The sequence below is a fragment of the Abramis brama genome (assembly GCF_963993115.1).
Source record: "Abramis brama genome assembly, chromosome: 8".
NCBI lineage: Eukaryota > Metazoa > Chordata > Actinopteri > Cypriniformes > Leuciscidae > Abramis > Abramis brama.
In genome coordinates, this window is record NC_139970.1 from 13068655 (window position 1) to 13087825 (window position 19171).

The following is a 19171-nucleotide window of genomic DNA, read 5'->3' on the forward strand; positions in this document are numbered from 1 at the left end:
GGTTTAGGTCTGGAGACTGGCTAGGCCACGCCAGAACCTTGATATGCTTCTTACAGAGCCACTCCTTGGTTATCCTGGCTGTGTGCTTCGGGTCATTGTCATGTTGGAAGACCCAGCCTCGAACCATCTTCAATGCTCTAACTGAGGGAAGGAGGTTGTTCCCCAAAATCTCGCAATACATGGCCCCGGTCATCCTCTCCTTAATACAGTGCAGTCGCCCTGTCCCATGTGCAGAAAAACACCCCCAAAGCATGATGCTACCACCCCCATGCTTCACAGTAGGGATGGTGTTCTTGGGATGGTACTCATCATTCTTCTTCCTCCAAACACGTTTAGTGGAATTATGACCAAAAAGTTCTATTTTGGTCTCATGTGACCACATGACTTTCTCCCATGACTCCTCTGGATCATCCAAATGGTCATTGGCAAACTTAAGACGGGCCTTGACATGTGCTGGTTTAAGCAGGGGAACCTTCCGTGCCATGCATGATTTCAAACCATGACGTCTTAGTGTATTACCAACAGTAACCTTGGAAACGGTGGTCCCAGCTCTTTTCAGGTCATTGACCAGCTCCTCCTGTGTAGTTCTGGGCTGATTTCTCACCTTTCTTAGGATCATTGAGACCCCACGAGGTGAGATCACCTGTTTAGCTTGTTATGTTATGTTTAGCTTCTTCCATTTTCTAATGATTGCTCCAACAGTGGACCTTTTTTCACCAAGCTGCTTGGCAATTTCCCCGTAGCCCTTTCCAGCCTTGTGGAGGTTTACAATTTTGTCTCTAGTGTCTTTGGACAGCTCTTTGGTCTTGGCCATGTTAGTAGTTGGATTCTTACTGATTGTATGGGGTGGACAGGTGTCTTTATGCAGCTAACGACCTCAAACAGGTGCATCTAATTTAGGATAATAAATGGAGTGGAGGTGGACATTTTAAAGGCAGACTAACAGGTCTTTGAGGGTTAGAATTCTAGCTGATAGATAGGTGTTCAAATACTTATTTGCAGCTGTATCATACAAATAAATAGTTAAAAAATCATACATTGTGATTTCTGGATTATTTTTTTTTTTGATTATGTCTCTCACAGTGGACATGCACCTACGATGACAATTTCAGACCCCTCCATGATTTCCAAGTGGGAGAACTTGCAAAATAGCAGGGTGTTCAAATACTTATATTCCTCACTGTATATAGTAGGACAGGTGGAGGAGTACCAGTAATTTCTACTAATTAATCTATTTGAGATATCTGAGATGTTGCTGTAATGAACATGACAGTGCTATTTCACTGTTTTTGTTCCATGTTATTTTGATATATTTGATGTTTGATTCCTTGCAGGTTCCCTTACACATCATTATTCTCTTGCGCATTTTACACACATGCAGATGACCAACTTGGTCACACTATTTAAATAGAATAAAAGATTCTAGAATATACTGAATGTTAGCTTGCTTATTATATGTTAAAGTCATTATAATTGTTATTAATGTCCAAAATCTTCCTGTTTATCTGTCACAGAGGACAAACAGTTTTCTGCTGAATTGGAGCAGAAGACGCTAATGAAACCCACGTTCAGCACTGTTATTAAAGACGTCGAGGTGGTGGAGGGCAGTGCTGCTCGATTCGACTGCAAAATTGAAGGTAAAATTATATGGTTACATAATGCTGAAAAATCTGTGGATAAAATATGGTGCATTGATTAAATATGGTGTAAAATAAAATTACAGTTTTAAAGATGACTTAATACAGTGTGCCCAATGTGTTGAAATGTTTACCACAGCCACTTTTCCTGTTCCATAAATATTATGAATAGCATTTACTTATGAATATGGCTCCAGGGGGTTTATAAAGGCCTTTTGAAGCAAAGTTATGCGTTTTTGTAAGAACAATCCATATTTATAACTTTATAAACTATAATCATTGGCTGGTAACAGCCGTATGCGAGTCGAGTTCCGGCAGAAGAGTGACCTTTGACCCGACCCGACCTCTGACCCGACAAAAGAAAACACCGGTCACGAATTAGAAGCCTAAAACGAGAATTTTTAAAGGGGTCATATGATGTGATTTCTTGTTTTCCTTTTTCTTTAGTGTGTTATGTAGCTGTCTGTGCATGTATAAGATCTGCAGAGTTACAAAGTCTCACACCCAAAGAGATATTCTCAGCCATGTCTTCCTAAAACGCTTCGTTCAAATCTACAAATCTACGTCAGTGTGTGGGGTCAGAATTTCATAACACTACCCAAACGAATACGCAAAGAAGAAAGGCGTAACTTTTATTCTCGCTGTATTGTTGCCGCCAGCGCCGCCATGTGGTGGAGACGCTGTGTTCCCTTTCAGTCGCTCACGTTCGACGTAACGTCGACGTGACGACGTAATTGGGATCACTTCAGGGAGCCCTATCAACTTCGAGTGTCTACAGAACGAGCCAATGAACGTTGGCGTGCGTGAATCGCGTCACGCGCCCCGCCCCGCCGCGCGGGTATAAACAGGAAGCGGGCGCACGCACACATTGTCTTTCACTTCGGAGCCGAGTTTCTATGAGACTTTTTGTCTATCAGAATCAGCCTTTGAAGACTTCAAAAAGAGGATCATCTCTCTGTTCCTGTGTTGGTGTGACGGCGCGATCAGTGGTGGCCGCGAGCATTGCAGCTCTCAACTGCTGTTTTCACAGCATTGTGTTTGTGTTTTGTGTGTGTCGGTTCGGTGGGCGTTTCCCCTGTGTGTGCATTCACACTGCGGCTACCCCTGGGTGCCTCAACACAAAAGAGAGTTTTTCCAAATCCTTTTTTTATTTTCACTAAAAGAGCAACACAAGCGTGACCCTGCGTCTTTTTCAAGATGTCATTCCGCTTGTGCGTTTCTGGATGCCGTCGTTCCCTGGCGCCAGCAGATGGCCACAGCAGTTGCCTCTCGTGTTTGGGCATTCAACACGCTGAGGCAGCTTTTGTGGATAGTTCATGTTCCCACTGCGGGAACATGACTATCGCAGCGCTTAGATCGAGACTCACTTACCTCAAGGGAGGTGCAGTCCCCTCGCCTATGCCCCGATCTAGTGTCTATTCTGCCCCGCAGAATAGACCTACTTCGGCGCATGACCAGGGTGATCTGAGGATTACCGTGAGGGCTTCCCTGTCGAGTCATCCTCCGCGGGCCCCTCACGCCTCACAAGCGCTGTCGCCACTGGGGCCCCTTAGTGGACGTCTTGGTCCTTCTCCGGAACGACCAACCGTTTCCTTTGGGGCTCCGGCTGATGACCAGATGTCGATCGCAGCATCGGAGGGGGAGCTGTCCTCTGGAAATGACGACTCGGCTGCGTTGCCCCCCTCGGGGCGTGTAGCGTTGTCCGAGCCAGATCCAGAATGGACTGCTATGCTTTCCCGGGCCGCCGAGAAGGTCGGGCTTGCGTGGAATCCTCCACCACGTCCCGAACCTTCTCGGTTGGACGATTGGTTTCTCGGGGCGGGCCGTGCTGGTTCTCAGTGCGCCGCCCCGGTACCTTTCCTCGACGGCGGGGCAGCTAAGGGGTATGTGGATATCCCCCCAGTGGAGCGGGCCGTCGCGATGCAGCTGTGTCCGGCGTCCGCTTCCTCGGGGCTTCCTCTCCGGGAGCTCCGTGTGGCAACCGACCTCGCCCTCCGGGCGACGAAGGAAACCGCACGTTCAGTTGGTCAGGCGATGTCCACCTTGGTGGTCCAGGAGCGCCACCTTTGGCTCAACCTGGCGGATATGAGGGACACCGATAAATATCGGTTCCTGGATGCCCCCCTTTCCCAGGTTGGGTTGTTCGGCGACGCGGTCGAGAGCTTTGCCCAACAGTTCTCGGCCGCACAGAAGCAGACGGAGGCCATCCGGCACATCCTGCCCCGGCGGACCGCTGCTGCTCCCACCCGTCCGCCGGCCGCAGACCCTCCGTCTACTCGTCGCCGAGGTCGGCCTTCTGCGGCGTCCTCCGCTCCCGCTAAGCCCCAGCAGCAGCAGCAACCATCCAGGCCTCAGCGTGGAGCAAGCCGTAGGAAGCCGACCCCGCCCGTCCAGGCCGCTGCCAAACCAGGAGGCAAGCGACGGTGCAAACGACCCTGAGACGGGCGGCCCGGAGGTGGATCAAGTTGCTCTTCAGGAGATGGCGAAGGCGCCACTCCTTCCCCCGGTGGAGGGCCGGGCGGAGAATCTTTTGTTTCCTTTTCTTTTTGTTCGGGTCAGTGGTACCCACATTTTCAAAAAAAGAGCAATTTCTGAAACCTCTGGGCCCCAAGAGGGCGCGCTTGGCAGTCGACGACGCCGCCATGCCTTGTCACTCCCCAGCCCCTCTTTCATCGCCAGCAGGCAGCAGTGGCTGTGTCCTGGACTTTCAGGCAGCAGTGGCTGTGTCCTGGACGTTCTGACGCCTCCGCACACCCGCTCTGCCCTTCGTCGGAAGCAGGTATGTGTTGCACCACACACTCAGACCCCACTTCGGGCCGCTGTGCCGTCCGAGTCGGGTCCCTGCATTCCGCCGCGCTGCCCCACCCCGGGTACGTCTGTGGTGCCCTTGGTCCCGCTTGCTCGGTCTCTGGGAGCCTGGTTAACGCTTCCCAGCCCGTCTCGCTGGCTCATCCGTACCATCAGACTCGGCTATGCGATTCAGTTCGCCCGGCGCCCCCCTGCTTTCAAGGGCATCCTGTTCACCCGTGTTCTGGCGGACAATGCCCCCGTGCTCAGGGCGGAGATCGCAGTCCTACTGGCGAAGGACGCGATCGAGCCGGTCCCTCCAGCCGATATGAAGACCGGCTTCTACAGCCCGTACTTCATTGTACCCAAGAAAGGTGGTGGGTTACGACCAATCCTGGACCTGCGCGTCCTGAACCGGTCCCTTCACAGGCTACCGTTCAAGATGCTTACGCAGAAACGCATTTTCAAATGCATCCGTCCCCAAGATTGGTTTGCAGCGATCGACCTGAAGGACGCGTACTTTCATGTCTCGATTCTCCCTCGACACAGACCGTTTCTCCGCTTTGCGTTCGAGGGACGGGCATATCAGTACAAGGTCTTACCCTTCGGGCTGGCCCTGTCGCCCCGCGTCTTCACGAAAGTCGCGGAGGCGGCCATTGCTCCCATGTGCGAGCGTGGTGTTCGCATCCTCAACTACCTCGACGACTGGCTTATTCTGGCCCAGTCGAGAGAGCAGTTGTGCGAACACAGGGACATGGTGCTCAGTCACCTCAGCCACCTAGGGCTTCGGGTCAACTGGGAAAAGAGCAAACTCACCCCCGGGCAGAGGATCTCTTTTCTCGGTATGGAGTTGGACTCGATCAGCATGACAGCGCGCCTCACCGAGGCCCGTGTCCAGTCAGTGTTGAACTGCGTGAGCACGCTCAGACGCAGAACAGCGGCACCACTGAAACTGTTTCAGAGGCTCCTGGGGCATATGGCATCTGCAGCCGCGGTTACGCCGCTCGGATTGCTTCATATGAGGCCGCTCCAACACTGGCTCCACGATCGAGTCCCGAGATGGGCGTGGCAGAGCGGCTCGTGCCGGGTCCAAGTGACTCCGCACTGTCGCCAAACTCTCAGCTTGTGGTCGGACCCTTCGTTCCTGCGGGCAGGTGTTCCCCTGGAACAAGTGTCCAGGCACTCTGTGGTCTCCACGGATGCCTCTACCACCGGCTGGGGGGCCACGTACAACGGGCATGCAGCTTCAGGTCTGTGGACGGGGCCTCAACTGCATTGGCACATCAACTGCCTCGAGTTGTTAGCAGTACGTCTTGCACTGAGCCGTTTCAAAACGCTGCTTCTAGGCAAGCACGTACTGGTCCGTACGGACAGCACTGCGACCGTTGCGTACATCAACCGCCAAGGTGGTCTACGTTCCCGCCGCATGTCACAACTCGCCCGCCATCTCCTCCTCTGGAGTCAGAAGCATCTGAGGTCGCTTCGTGCCGTTTACATTCCGGGCCTGCTCAACCGTGCAGCCGACGAGCTCTCACGGCAGCAGGTGCTACCGGGAGAATGGCGACTCCATCCCCAGGTGGTCCAGCTGATTTTCAGGCGCTTCGGGACCGCACAGGTAGATCTGTTTGCCGCCCCGGACACGTCTCATTGCCAGTTGTTCTATTCTCTGACCGAGGGGACCCTCGGCACGGATGCTCTGGCACACAGCTGGCCCCGGGGCCTACGCAAGTATACGTTTCCCCCAGTGAGCCTTCTTGCACAGACCTTGTGCAAAGTCAGGGAGGACGAGGAGCAGGTCTTGTTAGTTGCGCCGTATTGGCCCAACCGGACCTGGTTCCCGGAACTAGTGCTCCTCGCGACAGCCCCTCCCTGGCCCATTCCTCTGAGAGAAGACCTGCTCTCTCAGAGACGGGGAACCTTATGGCACCCGCGTCCAGACCTCTGGAATCTCCATGTCTGGTCCCTGGACGGGACGCGGAGGTTCTAGGTGACCTACCCCCTGCGGTAGTTGACACCATCACTTCCGCTAGAGCCCCCTCTACGAGGCGCCTCTATACGTTGAAGTGGAACCTGTTCGTTGACTGGTGCTCCTCTCACGAGGAGAACCCCCGATCTTGCTCGATCAGAGCTGTGCTTTCCTTCCTGCAAGAAGGGCTGGAGCGAAGGCTGTCTCCCTCCACCCTTAAAGTGTATGTTGCCGCTATTGCTGCACATCACGATGCTGTTGATGGTAAGTCTTTGGGAAAGCATGACCTGATCGTCAGGTTCCTGAGGGGAGCAAGGAGACTAAATCCTCCTCGCCCACTCTCTATACCCTCTTGGGATTTGTCTCTGGTCCTTTCGGCTCTTCAGAGACCACCCTTTGAGCCTCTGCAATCTGCTGAGTTAAAAATCCTGTCCTGTAAGACAGTTCTCCTGGTTGCATTGGCCTCCATCAAGAGGGTAGGGGACCTGCATGCATTTTCGGTCGACGAATCGTGCCTAGAATTCGGCCCGGATAACTCTCACGTGATCCTGAGACCCCGGCCCGGATACGTGCCCAAGGTTCCTACCACTCCCTTCCGGGACCAGGTAGTGAACCTGCAAGCGCTGCCTTCGGAGGAGGCAGACCCAGCCCTGGCTTTTCTCTGTCCTGTTCGCGCTCTGCGTCTGTACGTGGACAGAACGCAAAGCCTCAGGACCTCAGATCAGCTCTTCGTCTGTTACGGAGGCCAGCAGAAAGGGAAGGCTGTCTCCAAGCAGAGGATGGCCCACTGGATAGTGGATGCCATCGCCTTGGCTTACGAAGCCCAAGGCGTGCCCTGCCCGCCTGGGTTGAAAGCCCACTCCACTAGGAGTATCGCTTCTTCCTGGGCGCTGGCTCACGGCGCCTCGCTGACAGACATCTGTAGAGCTGCGGGCTGGGCGACACCTAACACGTTCGCTAGGTTTTATAGCTTACGTGTTGAGCCGGTTTCTTCCTGTGTGCTCGCTTCTGCTAGCCGGTAACACCGAAGTTCCCGCTCTAGTGTCGGCTTGCTGCGCCACTCCCTTCCTAGGAACGGATACGTGCGCTTTTTACTCCAGTCGAGTTCCCCACTTGGCGAGCCCTGTGAGTTCCTCCACACCCCTTCGGCAGTCGGACGTTGCGGAGCGTCCGACGCCAGGTCTAGTGCTTGTATGCTTGTGTAACTTGTGCTAGGCTGGGTTCCATATGTGGTGATCCCTGCGGCGATCCCATATGTGTATTCTTCCACGACCAGCTCCCTGCGGTGAGCCCGTGTCTTCCCTTGGCAGAGCCCGCTCTGCCGTCACTGTCCGGTGTGTCTCCCCCTTCGGGTGGAGCCACCCCAGTGACATTCCATATGTTGCACTGCCCCTTCGGCCAGTCCATATGTGTATTCTCCACATGTTACCTCCCTTCGGGCAGGATGTGGCTCCGCAGCGTTCTTTCCCCTGGAAAGGTACGCTTTCCCTGTGTTATCCAAGAGTTCCTCTGTGTGGGGTATAATGGAACAGCAGTTGAACTCCCTCTACGCAGGCCTTCCGCCCCAGCAGTTTGGGGGTCTGAGAGTCTTGCGTAGGGCGCTGGATGTGGCAGCAACCGTGGCGTTTTCCATGGGATCCCAATTACGTCGTCACGTCGACGTTACGTCGAACGTGAGCGACTGAAAGGGAACGTCTCGGTTACTGTTGTAACCCTCATTCCCTGAAGGAGGGAACGGGAGACGTAACGTCCCGTCGCCACCGTTGCTGACCATCGCTGCATGGCCGTCACAAATCTCGGCTCCTCAGCGAAAAACAATGTGTGCGTGCGCCCGCTTCCTGTTTATACCCGCGCGGCGATTCACGCACGCCAACGTTCATTGGCTCGTTCTGTAGACACTCGAAGTTGATAGGGCTCCCTGAAGTGATCCCAATTACGTCGTCACGTCGACGTTACGTCTCCCGTTCCCTCCTTCAGGGTACGAGGGTTACAACAGTAACCGAGACGTTTTTCGTTGCGAAAGCCAAACTACTTTGTTTGGCCTTCCAAAAGAGGACACAATTAGAAAACAGTGGTATGCTTTATTTACAACACTGTTCCAAAACAGTACAACCGAAATATTCGACTGTGTGCTGCACATTTTTCGGAGGACTGTTTCCAGAACCTGCAAGAGTACAAGGCCAGCTGTGCACAAAGGCTGATTCTAAAAAGTGGGGCAATTCCATCTTTGCAAGTACAGTCTGGCGCTTCTGACTCACAGACACAGCCTGTAAGTATGTTTTCATATTTTAAGAATTTGCTACTGACTATTCAAACGCGAGTTGTGAGCAGTATAGAGTAGAGCTTGTTTGTCGTTTCTACGATCACAAATGCAGACATGGTTTTATGTTTACATAGTTTTCTCCCCCCCGTAGCGCGGCGCGATGTGACACATAAAAAGTCATTATAATCAGTAATTATGTCCCCAATGGATGTGACAAATAAAACCTTATCAATCTGATACGGTTTGGTCCAGTCGCGCTGGCAAAGTTGGTCATCTGCATTTTCCAGATCAGATTCGGGCTCGAATTGATAAGGTAGAACCGACATTTTCACCTGTCACTATTGCTTTGGGAGCTGATGTTCCAAATATGGTAAGGGGCGGGACATGTCCACCACACGCTTAAGGTATTTGGGCCAATCCCAATTCACTGGATCGCTGGCCAATCAGAGCACACCGGTGTACGATATGTGTAAAATAATCACTTTTTTTAACCTAAAACCGTGTAAACACATTACATTTAACCAAATACACAAAATAATGTTATTTTTAGAACCATCATATGACCCCTTCAAAGAGAAATGTGGGAGGAGCTTGAGTTTGTTGCCCAGCTCTACAGTGCTATGCATAAGTTTAGACACCCATGCTAAAGTTGACTAAAAAGAAGAATAAAAAATCAACTTTTGGAAATTGAAATTAGGAAAAATCCAACCTTTAAGGACACCAATTTTCTTTGTGAATGAATAATGTATCGTAAATAAATAAATGTTCTTCCTTAAAATACAGGGTGCATAAGTTTGGACACCCCTATGTTAAATTCCCATAGAGGCAGGCAGATTTTCAAACTTATGCACCCTATATTTTAAGGAAGAACATTTATTTATTTACGATACATTATTCATTCACAAAGAAAATTGGTGTCCTTAAAGGTTGGATTTTTCCTAAATTTTTTTAATTAAGGCATTAAGTTCAATTTCCAAAAGATGATTTTTTAGTCAACTTTAGCATGGGTGTCTAAACTTATGCATAGCACTGTATTTGTCTGAACCACGTCATGCGTCGGGTCAGAGGTCACTCGTCATGCGTCAGGTCAGAGGTCGTCGACTCTCACCTGAGCTTACTTAGGTGCTTACTCAGAACTGAACTGAGCTGGACGATGACACCAGAACGGCTATATATGTAAATTAACAAAATTAATAACTTTTTTACAAAAAAAATGAAACATCACTGAACTTACTTAAGCTGGACTGTGACACTATTTTCTTCTGGAGACAAACTTTGTTGCATTATTTTACTGTTATCTCAGCAAAGCTGCTTTGAAACAATCTGTACTGTAAAAAGCGCTATATAAATAAATGTGACTTGACTTACGCTACTCCTACATCCTACGTCATGCGTCGGGTCAGAAGTCATCGACTCTCACCTGAGCTTACGCTACTCCTACATCCTACATCATGTGTTGGGTCAGAGGTCACTCGTCATGCGTCAGGTCAGAGGTCGTCGGGTCAGATGTCACTCTTCCGCCGGAACTAGACTTGCGTACGGCCGTTACCGGAAGCCAGTGTTTATTGTTTATAAAGTTATAAATATGGATGTTTTTTTTATAAAAAAACACATGGCTACGTCAGAAGGCCTTTATTAACCCCCTGGAGTCATATGGATTACTTTTATGATGGATGGATGCACAAAAAAGGTACCATTCTCTCCCATTATAAAGCTTGAAAGAGCCAGGATATTTTTTAGTATCATAGTCATATACACCCAGGATGGCTTGAGGTTGAGAAAATTATGGGATAATTAAAATTTTTGGGTGAACAAACCCTTTAAGATGATATTCAGGTAATGGCAAAGTTAAATGTTCAGCATCATTACTCCAGTCTTCAGTGTTATCCAGAGCCGGACAGTAACGGAGTACATTTACTTGAGTACAGTACTTAAGTACAATTTTGAGGGATCTGTACTTTACTCGAGTATCATTTTTGGGGAGTACTCATGACTTTACTCAAGTACATTTGAGAGGCAAATATTGTACTCTTTACTCCACTACATTTCTATCCATAACTGTGAGTACCCGTTACTTCTTCTAAAAAAAAAAAAAAAAGGAAAAAAGAAAAATCTCGGAAACCCTCAATTTGTTCCTCAACGCAGCAGGTCCATCCCGGGAAGCAATATTTTTTTTCCAGGATGGTAGGGGAAGACTCATGAATATTCATTAGGAAGTCATCCCTGATTGGTCTTAACCCCTAGCCTGGGTTTTCCCAAGCTGCCTTTTCGCCTCAGCAAGGGGACCAATCACAGAACGGGGAGGGAGCAGCAAGATGATGACGACGTCTATGCGACACACCGAAGCAGTTTGTTTATATCTATGGGTCCAACATGGCATCAGACGCGAAGTTACCTTTCGATGCAGCCTTAGATAGTGTTCTAAGTAGTTTAGAACGCAAGTTTATTTCGTCTTCTTCCTCGTCAAATTTCTGTCGCTCTACATACGTCATCTGGTATAATTGAAACAAATGAGCTACGTACAGGCGCATTTGATAGACATTCGTAGCGCCCAATAAACGGCTCTGGGCATTCGTAAACCACGCCTCAAATACGAGAAAATTAACATGTGGTTCCCAGACCACGTCTCAGTGAGAAAGAGGTCTGACGTTAGCCAGGCTACTTAACCCCAGTGACAGGTAGGTTTAGGGGCGGGGTTAGGGAGGTCATAAGACCCCCAGTGATGGGTAGGTTTAGGGGTGGGGTTAGGGGTAGTTAATCAGACCAATCAGGGATGACTTCCCTAATGAATATCATGAGTCTTCCCCTACCATCCTGGGAAAAAAAATATTGCTCCCGGGAATGTGCCAACCCGTGGCCCCACCTCGCCAGAATATTTCAATTTTCTGAACAATTTAATGATAGTTTTCACTTCAAGTGTTTGCTCTGTTTACCAATGTAAGCACTGTGGCAGCAGTAATGCAATATTTAGAAAATGTACTCTTGTACTCTTGATACTCAAGTACTTTTAAAAACAAGTACTTCAGTACTTTTACTTAAGTAGACATCTGACTGTAGTACTTGTACTTGAGTAAAATTTAGCAAGGTGTATCTGTACTTTTACTCAAGTAATGAAGCTGTGTTATCTGATCCTTCAGAAATTTACTGTCACTTTTGATCAATTTTATGCATCCTTTGACCCCAAACGTTTAACAGTAGTAATAAGGCAGTAATTAGGATTTTTTAATAGTCATGCTTTTTTTGTCAAGTTATTCATATATTTTATTTAATAGTTATGTATATTTTTTATGGTGTACAAACAGGTTATCCTGACCCAGAGGTGGTGTGGTATAAGGACGACCAGCCGATAAAAGAGACGCGTCATTTTCAGATTGATTATGATGAAGATGGAAACTGCAGTCTGGTAATTTCTGAGGTCAACGGTGATGATGACGCAAAGTACACCTGCAAGGCCATGAACAGCATCGGGGAGGCCATCTGCACCGCCGAACTCATCGTAGAGGTGATGGGTGGAGAGGAGGAGGAGGAGGAGGAGGAGGAGGAGGAGGAGGAGGAGGAGGAGGAGGAGGAGGAGGAAGAATAGAAGACAATCTATTTTGCCATGTTTCTTTCTTTTTCACGTGGTGCTTTTATTCTCACTGTTTTGGACTTCCAGATGATGACAATGATGATGAGGATAATGAAGACCTCTGATCACCTTTTGCTGCATTTCCTTTATTGCACTTCCAATTTGTTATTTTTGTATTTATGCAACAGCCAGAGTCGGATATCAGATTTATTTATCACATGGCTTTAAAGGGATAGTTCACCCAAAAATGAAAATTAGCCTAAGTGTACATTACATTCTTCTTTCAGACGAATACAATCGGAGTTATATTAAAAAAAATGTCCTGGCTCTTCCAAGCTTCATAATGGCATTGAATGGCTGTTTTGAAGTCTATAAAAGTGTATCTATCCATCATAAACGAACTCCACACGGCTCGGGGTGGTTAATAAAGGTCTTCTGAAGTGAAGCGATGTGTTCATGTAAGAAAAATATTCATATTTAAAACTTTAGCAAGTAAAATAACTAGCTTCCGGCCAAACAAACATATGGATTGCACTTAAGTGTAAAGTGCAGCTTGTGCGAGTAATGCGACGTACTGCTGAAATTTGCACTACGCCATGATGCACTACGCTACTTCTGACGTCATAAGTTGCGTAAGTTGCGCTTTAGGCGTACGTAGACTGCATATGGCCGTTTGGCCGGAAGCTAGAATTTTACTTTGTAACGTGTTAAATATTAATATTTTTTCTTACACAAACGCATCACTTCACTTCGAAGGCCTTTATTAACCCCCCCACCCCCCACCCCCAGCCGTGTGGAGCCCTTTTATGATGGATAGATACACTTTAATGATGGATAGATGCACTTTTATGATGGATAAGATGCACTTTTATGGACTTCAAAACAGAAACGGCCATTCACTGCCATTATAAAGCTTGGAAGAGCTAGGACATTTTTTAATGTTACTCCGATTGTATTCGACTGAAAGAAGAATGTAATATGCACCTAGGATGACTTGAGGGTGAGTAAATCATGGGCTAATTTTTATTTTTGGGTGAACTATCCCTTTAATGTTACTCACATTCCATTGGTTGCTTGTTCTTCATCATCACATTTTACTCTACAAGTAGATTTTTTTTTCAACCTAAACTCACATGTGTGTTTGTGCGAGACTGTTTGAATTGAGCAGCACTTCCTGTCTGTTATGACAGCTTTATTTAAGCACTGTAAACTCAAGTAAGGTTGTGTGTTTTCATTTGGAGACATTTTCCTCTTTTTCACCAACTGTCACAGTAGCAGAACAGATATTTGGAGACACATTTTAAATGTATGTTTATTGTATTAGGAATGTCTGTAGATTATATTTCTTTAATGTGTTTACATATATATGCGTTTGATAAAGTGCAGATTGCATTGTAATGAGAACACTACAAATGTAGTTATTCACTTTTAAAGAATAAATTTTGATCACAAACCAATTGTATATTTGTGCTCACTCAAAAAACAACTTGACTAGTCATTGAAAGTTATTAAAGTCATTGATAGTTAGTTAACGTAACTTTTGCCCCTCTTGCGGTTAAAAAACAAAACTACATGCATTTTGCAGAAGAATAGTTTCGGTTGAGCTTCGGCTCTGTGTGACTGCGGATACAGTTATGCTGCTGCTCATAAAACATTCACTACCAGGCTTAGGAGACATAACCAGTTTATATGGAATAGATTTCATGCTGACCAACTGAAGACGTTGCTGTAGCCTTACCCATAGACAGGGTACTTTCTTGAAAATAAATTCCAGCACACGCACAGCGCTACAGCAACCATAATGAAATGACCTTTCACAATAGATAATGCTTTATTGAACTCTGTTAGAGAGCTACATATGGCAATTGAAATACCTTAAATCACCTGTTCAGTAATAAAAATCGGCATCTCCATGTCGCTTTTACATGTCAAATCCCTCAGTTCTCACCATCTCCGAGAAGCCATGTCAATGTTAATTCTTGTTTTATTACAATCTCTGTCACATTCTCTTTTTGACAGCAGACACTCTTCTGTTCTGTGTTTTTTAAACGGGTGATTCCCGGAGTTTCTAGATTTAGCTGCTCCTTGTCAACAGTTTCACTGGTTTTGACTAGAGATGTTCGATTCTTGAACAAATCATTCTTTTGAGCCAGTTCTGTAATCGAACTGAATCGAACTTTAGTTTTGGGTTGATGACGCAAGACGCACAGCTGAAGTAGCACATCCGACTCAAAAAGAACTAGGGCATGATTAATCGCAATTAACATGGAAATCGTGCTTAAACCGATTTGGATTATTGCGATTATGAGATCGCAAAGGCTGCGATTAGTTTTTTATGCACAGGTTGTCAGTGAAGCATGGCTCAGCACGGCACGGATCAGTAGTAAATGCTGCTCCATCTGAAAACACTGTGAGTTTGAGTCGCTTATAACGTGCATTTGAAAAAGCAACATGCGACAAGCAAATATCTTAACCAAACATGAGAAGCATTTATGAACCTCTTGTCTAACAAAAGACAATATATAATAAATCAATCAAAGCGTTACAATCTTCTGTTTATTCAGCTACAGCATTCATAGTGTGATGCCCATAAGGATTTCCTGGAATGACATGTTATCTACTTCTGCGGCAGGGCATATTTGGTGTGTCTGCGTGAAAGCGCCCTCTGGTGTTCAGATGGATACGTGGTGTGTGTGTGTGTGTGACGCCCTCTGGTGTTCAGATGGATATGTGGTGTGTGTGTGTGTGTGTGTGTGTGTGTGTGTGTGTGTGTGTGTGTGTGTGTGTGTGTGTGAGACACCCTCTGGTGTTCAGATGAAGCAGCTTTTACTACAAGCTGTGCATAAAATAATTGCAGCATTTGCCAAATCGCGTGTGGTTTCATTTTGATGAATCATGCAGCCCTAAAAAGAACCGACTGAGCCAGTTCAACCGACTGTTGAAGTTTGCCGAGGATTACCGATGATTCTAATGAGTGAGTTGACGATACTATGCAAGCCTGAGGCATAGTTTATTTATTTTCCATGCAGATTATATTTTAAGTTGTTAAGCGAAATCAAGATGTTAAAATAAAGTTTATTCTTTCTCTATACTTTAGACATGTCTGCGTGTGTGCATCAATGTCTGTAATGTGTGCTGTAAGTTTGAAACTTTTAGGAAACTTTTTGTCGGCTAATAGCCTACTGTTCATTCATATCCAATATCTGTGAAAGAAACTGACCTCAAACACCCTTAAAGTGATAGTTTACCCAAAAATGAAAATTAGCCCATGACTTACTCACCCTCAAGTCATCCTAGGTGTATATGACATTCTTCTTTCAGAGTCGAATACAATCGGAGTTATATTTTTTTTTAAAAGCGATGAGTTTGTGTAAGAAAAATATCCATATTTAAAACTTTATAAAGTAAAATAACTAGCTTCCGGCCAAACGAGCATACTGTATGGATTCCACTTAAGTCTAAGTGCAACTTGTGCGAGTAATGCGTCATACTGCTCATATTTACGCTACGCCACGACGCACTACGCTACTTCTGACGTCATAAGTTGCTCTTTAGGCATAAGTAGACTGCATGTGGCCGGAAGCTAGAATTTTACTTTGTAACGTGTTAATTATTTATATGTTTCTTACACAAACTCATTGATTCGCTTCAGAAGACCTTTATTAACCCCCCAGAGTCGTGTGGAGCACTTTCATGATGGGTAGATACACATTTCAAAACAGAAATGGCCATTCACTGGCTGCCATTATACTGTAAAGCTCGGAAGTGTCAGGGTGTTTATTAATATAACTCCGATTGTATTTGTCTGAAAGAAGAATGTCTTATACACCTAGGATGACTTGAGGGTGAGTAAATCATGGGCTAATTTTCTTTTTTGGGTGAACTATCCCTTTAACTTAAGTGAATGAGAGGCAATAATCAGCAACATGGGTCATTCTACAGAACTACTTTAAAGTCAAAGTTGGAAACGTCTTGAAAAATGTTTATTTTTCCACCCATTTTTTTTTTATGTATGCAAATGTTATCATATCCAAGGTACACATTTCTAGTAATTGTGCAGTTAATTCTCATATTGTATTTTCAGAAAGTTTTGGATCCACACCTACTGTATGAGTAATGTAGCTACTTAAGACCAACCCATTTTAGATTTGCGCCGAGATCCGCCCGCAAAGTTACTTGCATTTTGCGTTTGATACTTGCGTTTCAGATCATTAAAATAGGGCCCTAAATGTGTTTTTTGGACGTGGGACAGCAGTTTGCACCAATTCTGTAGAATGGCCCATTTGCGTTAACACAAATAACTTTTTATTTTTCACTATGCGTTGGTAAATGCTTCATTGATATAACATGACACTGAGGCCTTGTCCCAAATGACACACTTCGCACTTTCGGTCTTGTGGACTTAAAGCCCAATTTATACTTCTGCGTCTAACTGTGTGTAGCACGCATGCCCTTCGGCGTATCCTGACGTGCACCTCTCCAAAAATGTAACAACACGTCAATTCTACGCGAACTGCAAGGCTGATTTATACTTCTGCGTCGAACCTACGGTATCCTCTACGCTGTAGGCAACGCAATGGTTTTCATTTATACTTCTGCTTCGTTGTCCGCATTGACGTGCAATTACACATTACATGTGAAACCCGAGGCAGGGGTTCTAGAAGACTAATCACAACACTTGCAGTCCGCGTAGAATTGACGAGCAGCAGACTTGTTCCCGACAGTCAAAACGGCGTTACGTCATTAAAGGGACACTCCACCCATTTGCACTAAGCTTTGCATTGTTAGAAACCCAGTCATACTATTGAATGGTCGTGCAACACTCTCTCATTTTCCCCTGAGACGGGAGAAATCCGTTATTTACCTCTTACACTTCCTCCCACAATGACGCAAAAATCGTCATTTTGCGTCATTGTCGGAGGAAGTGTAAGAGGGGGGGATTTCTGTTGAGACTACAAGCACTAGTATCTCATCTCTCCAATCTTTCCCAGGGGCGGGACCCGCTCACGCTACAGACCTATTACAGATCAGTGGGTGGGACTTTACTCTCTGAAACTGAAAGCAATATCCTCCATCTTGTTTGAAGCTAAGCTAACAGGCGCTGTGGAGACAGATGTAAAGTTATGACAATAGCGGAGGAGAGTACTCAATATGATATAGAAGAAGAGGATTTCGGAAGTCTGATGCTTGAATCAGGTGTTTGTGGCTACCTTTATAAGCCGCATTATAGCGAAGAGCAGCCGAGGCAGAAGACCTGCCTGCCGCAGACGAGGAGCCCATACTGGCTCGAGTTAGGGCGGACTGGTGGCGCCGGTGATCTCACTATGCAACTACGAACACAGAGATAGAGTCCGTCTGCGGCAAAGAATTTCAACGATGACAATTTCGCCTGGACGAAATCTCTGAATCAGACGAGGACACGGACGTTTGTGTTGTGAACTATCCTAGTTTTGCACCGCATATGTTCTGACTGAACATCCCGGTACCATGCAATAATTCACCTTTTCGAAAGAAATACAAACGAGGAGTAATGCACTAATGAGTTCGCCAACTAACTAGACATTTTGTGTGAAATGAATTTCAAGCTCTGGTGATAGCTAGCCTTGTAGACGGAAGAGTGATTTCTCTTATAGGCAGATATGCGCTGTTCTGGATTAGTGGGAGTGGCTTGCGGAGCTGTGCAATGTGGTGCATTGTGGGAGTTGTTGTCTTTCATACAAATGCGTCCTGAAGTTATTTTTTGTCTTTCCTCGGTCACGAAGGCACCAAATTCAAAATGTATTTTACATTTCGACTACATATATGACCCACTTTCAATAAAAAACAATGTTCCTATGGGTGGAATGCCCCTTTAAAGTGCGGAATATAAAAGACTAAAAAAGACATAAACATGTTTTGAAAGAGGTATTAATGATGTACTGACTCGTTATTTAAATTTTGTCAATTTTGAACAACAAAAAAGCTACCTACATAGTGTGCCTTTAAATATTACGGGTTTACAGTAATGGTCCAGTGCATCCTCATTGCTTTTATAAAACAGTTGCTAACTTGCTACACAATGAAAAAATACTATAAAATGTACAATAACATTAAACTTTTTACGAAAATTTTTAACAAATAAAGTAATCAAGTGGTATTTGGTTATATAGAAGAAATAGACCCTAACATGTAAAATAAGATTTATTATTTATGAGAAATTTCATATTTCTTAATGGGATTGTAGACATCCTGAAATATAGTTAGGCGCTTCAAGTTGATTAAACTCTGTAACAAGGAATAACTGGCCCATCCTTTGAGGCAACTGCAATACTCTCACACTAGATGGCGCTGTGGTGTCAAAACTATAAATTCAAGGTCTCTTTACAATTCTGCAACAGTAATGTAAAGCATTAGGGTGCACATTTTATAAAACTAAATGAGACTTGTTAAAACATTAACAAGTCTTGGATTAAAGATCTAATTAGGTGATGTATGTGTGCTCGCTAATAACATTTTCTGCGTTTGAAGAGTTGAACTATGAAAATAAAATAAAATAAATATGATTTTTATTAATATGATCAAACTTGATATTTACATGTGATAAACATACTCTCCGATAATGATAAATATTTATCACACACAAAATGTTGCCCTGGCAGAGTATTATTTTGTTGCTCTGGCAGAGATATGGCTCCTTCTCATTATAGCAAAATATAACATTTTGTATTGAAATCAATTGTATTGTTACATTTTTAGTATGATGGTGATCAGTATTGGGGACAATGGAAATTAATGTTTTTTGTTTGTTTGTTTGTTTGTTTGTTTCTTAAGAAAAGTGCAACAGAATTTCCCTGACACTTTTTAATGTATTTTTTATTTATTTAGAAGTTAAAAATATGTTTCAACATTTAAACAATCCTACAAATATTAGGGAAAAGCAATAAAACATGCAAAATAACAATTCACCTTAA

The 19171-nt window shown here is 45.5% G+C and overlaps 1 protein-coding gene across 1 annotated transcript in view; it reads left to right on the forward strand.

Moving 5' to 3' along the window:
- mylka (myosin, light chain kinase a) overlaps window positions 1-13678 on the forward strand; it is a 122251-nt gene extending 108573 nt beyond the window's left edge. The window contains exons 31-32 of the mRNA XM_084123267.1: window positions 1515-1637; window positions 11956-13678. Of these exons, the coding sequence (XP_083979393.1) occupies window positions 1515-1637; window positions 11956-12236 (404 nt within the window). The 3' untranslated portion in view covers window positions 12237-13678. The remainder of the gene's footprint in view (window positions 1-1514; window positions 1638-11955) is intronic.
- The last annotated feature ends 5493 nt before the right edge of the window (window positions 13679-19171 follow it).